The 3629-nt window shown below is 34.0% G+C and overlaps 1 protein-coding gene across 1 annotated transcript; it reads right to left on the bottom strand.

Annotated features, from left to right (window-relative positions):
* Positions 1–387: 387 nt before the first annotated feature.
* Positions 388–1354, bottom strand: LOC145131442 (protein FAR1-RELATED SEQUENCE 1-like). Its single transcript, XM_079066122.1, has 2 exons — positions 1082–1354; positions 388–825 (listed from the first exon to the last, which is right to left on the bottom strand). Exons 1-2 carry the CDS (start codon positions 1352–1354, stop codon positions 388–390), a joined length of 711 nt encoding a protein of 236 aa, XP_078922248.1.
* Positions 1355–3629: the final 2275 nt, after the last annotated feature.

Below are 3629 nucleotides of genomic sequence, written 5' to 3'. Positions count from 1 at the left end.
TTATTTTAGGGCTACCGTTCGTTCATTAATTAATTTAATTATTAAATAAATAAATGGGCGTTACATTAACTATTATAGAAACAAATAACATGTGTAAAAATTTTAGAATCACATATAATTATAAAAAGACAAACAAAAAATTGAATGTTGAAAAATAAATTGAATCACATATGATTATAATCTGTTATGAATGTTATATACTTAAAAAATTGAAAACTAATAAAAAGTCTATACATCAATTTTGAGCATTAAATCTGCTGGGACAAGTACGCCTGTTGTGTGGTTCTCTTTTACCACATAGTGAGCATTTTCTGGTCTTCGTTTGAGCTTTCATAACTGTTTTTCAACTTCACCAATAAGCCTCTTCTTTTGTGGTCCTTTATTATGTTAAACATCTGGAACAAAAATCTCAACTTCTTCTGGAATGGTAACATTATAAAGTTTCTCAAGGACATCAAAATTTGTAATCGACTTTTCACTTGAAGAATTACTCTTCACCTCATTCAACAAAAGTTTTGTTTTTTCAGCAAAACATGCTAACTTCTGCTTATTATCTCTCACAATGTCTAAAGCAGTTTCAACATTTAAAAATACTTCATTAACCAGTTTAGTAACTTCTTCATCCTCTTCATCAAAACGGTCTCTCGATAGCTGATAATTTGAAGATATTACATCCTTTGTCCATCGCCTAAGAATATATTGTTCTGGTATTTCATTAAAAATTTTATCCATCAATACTCTAAAAGCATGTCTACAAAGGATACCAAAACGATTAAAATATCCACAGGTGCAACTCACTTCTTTTTCATCATATTTTAGTTCCACCTGAAAAATGAAGAATCACATGTGATTACACATTAATAACAAATCATTATACAAATAAAAAATCACAGTCTTGTTTAATCACATGTTATCAACATGTTTTATATACACAAAATATATCAATCACATATGATTACACACATGAAAACAATATACACACTAGTGACATATCAACACTATCTTTATAATCACATGTGATTGATCACAACATTATCATATATAAAAATATATAAATGATATAAATAAATAAATAAAATACCTTATATGTTGCTTTTACTTCGTTCTTTTGGTTCTTGTGAATAACTTTAAAATTTTCCCATCCATCTCCCTCCCCTAAATCTTTAACCTCACAAAACCAACCTCTTTTATAAATCTCCTTTTGAACTTTAAAAAAAACCTTGCTACTATACACCTTTGCTACATGTTGTTCTATCATACGTGGTGACCTCCAAGAATAATTTGCTCCCTTGGTTTTACGATAAAGTTCACGTTGTCCATATCGTTGTTTTTTAATGGCAGTGTCATAATTCATCATGAAATTCAGAAAGATATTTTCGGTTTCTGAATATGAATTGATACTCTCAGATAGGGGTGAGCGCGGTGCGGTTCGGTGCGGTTATTAGCCAAAACCTCACCACTAACCGCAAATGCGGTTAATCCGTTTTCAAAACCGCTTGGTGCGGTTATTTTTGCGGTGCGGTTAGGCGGTTATTTTTGTGGTGCGGTTTTGTTTTTTCTGTGTTGCGGTTATTAACCGCATGGATTTGGTGCGATTATTTTGTGTGGTTTTTAACCACAGGTTAGAGCTCAAACGGTTTTAAGAGTTCAAACATATTACTTGTACTAATAAAAAAACCATAAGGTATAAAACAATTAACTTAAATCACAAACAACTAATATCTTAAAAACGTCAAATCAATAGTAATTAATAAGAAATATCTTAAAATTGTTTAATTTCACTATTTTTCAAAGTTAAACATAACAAAAAATCAATACTTTTTTCTTCAAGTATTTTATCCATCTTTCATCCATGAAACTTGTCTTATTTTTAATATTTAATATATTATAAATTAATTAAAAAATTTGTATATGATATATGCGGTGCGGAGCGGTTTTTTTTGCGGTTTTTGAAAACTAATAACCGCACCGCACCGTAAATTTGCGGTTTTTGAAAAACAAAAAACCTCACCATCGGTTTTTATTGCGGTTGCGGTTTATGCGGTTTTTGCGGTTAATTTTAGTTGCGGTGCGGTTTTTGCTCACCCCTACTCTCAGACTATGAAGTTGTCTTCATCAACCCACACCTTGAAAAATCACTAAAATATATAGGTACCCATGCTTCCTTATTTTCAAAAATATCTTTAAACCATTTCTCATCTTCAAGATTAAATTATTTCATCAATAGTTCCCAACTCCTCTCAAAAATATGACGCTCGATATAAATGTCCCAAACAAATTTATTGAACCTTTTCTTGAAATCCGTGCTTTTAAGAAATTACATAGATAACTATAATAATCACATGTGATTCACAGATTATAAATTAATATTAAAATATAAAGGTAAAACTCACATGACATAACTTTAAATGTTTTAATCATATGTGATTATAAATATAATCACATATGATTTGGAATAATCATGTGTGTTTATATTCATAATCATTTATGATAGAATAAACAAATAATCATTTAGACAATCACATGTGATTACAATATTGAAAACAAAATCACATCTTATTTAAATCTATTCACATTAGAAAACAAAATCAAATATGATTCTAATCTGTTCAAATTGGAAAATCATGTAACATCCCAAAAATACAGTCCAAAAATTTGGTTTTTAAACCATTAATAAAACCATAATTATCTTCATCATATAAAATCATAAGTCATGTATCACAGTCACATATCAAAATATATCAGAGTATAAACATCCCAGGTTAAACAAATGGTGTGTGCACTGCAATCTTCTCGAGCTCCTCTTTTGAAAACTGAGTACCTGAAACCAAAACAAAAAACCGTAAGCACGAAGCTTAGTGAGTCTCCCCAATCTACCACATACCATACACATATAACATGCAACAAGGAGATACGGGCCCCATCCACACTCCGCTAACTAGGAGATACGGGCCCCATCCACACTCCGCTAACTAGGAGATTCGGGCCCCGCCCACACTCCACTGTCTAGGAGATTCGGGCCCCGCCCACACTCCGCTGTCTAGGAGATTCGGGCCCCGCCCACACTCCGATGTCTAGGAGATTCGGACCCCGCCCACACTCCTCTGTCTAGGAGATTCGGGCCCCGCCCACACTCCGCTGTCTAGGAGATTCGGGCCCCGCCCACACTCCGCTACTAACAAGCATACAAGCATCACATATACAACATGTATATCTACTCATATCAAGCAGTCATATATCTATACTCAAATAATACTACGAGATTTGGGCCCCGCCCACACTCGGCTACTATGAGATTCGGGCCCCGCCCACACTCACATGTATAAACAAACACATACAAGTATCACACAGACAACAAGTATAGCAATCCAACATACTGACTGATATCTATACTGATAATAATGAGATTCGGGCCCCGCCCACACTCAACTACTATCATATCACATATACGGGCCGGCCTTGGTGCCTTAGACCCGTTCCTACTGGAAGAGGACTCACCTTGCACTGCTGAAGTCCCGCGAATAAATCTTGGGCTGCTGACTGACAGATCATCAAGCTGTCAACATCCAAATAGATCCAAATTAATAATTGGATCCCAAGTCCCAAATCCATAAGTCCTTCCTTGGGTA

The sequence above is a fragment of the Lactuca virosa genome, chromosome 8, assembly GCF_052849685.1.
Source record: "Lactuca virosa cultivar CGN04683 chromosome 8, Lactuca_virosa_CGN04683_v6, whole genome shotgun sequence".
Classification (NCBI taxonomy): Eukaryota; Viridiplantae; Streptophyta; class Magnoliopsida; order Asterales; family Asteraceae; genus Lactuca; species Lactuca virosa.
The sequence above is the reverse complement of the archived record's forward strand: the minus strand, read 5'-3'. Positions and strand labels throughout refer to the sequence as shown.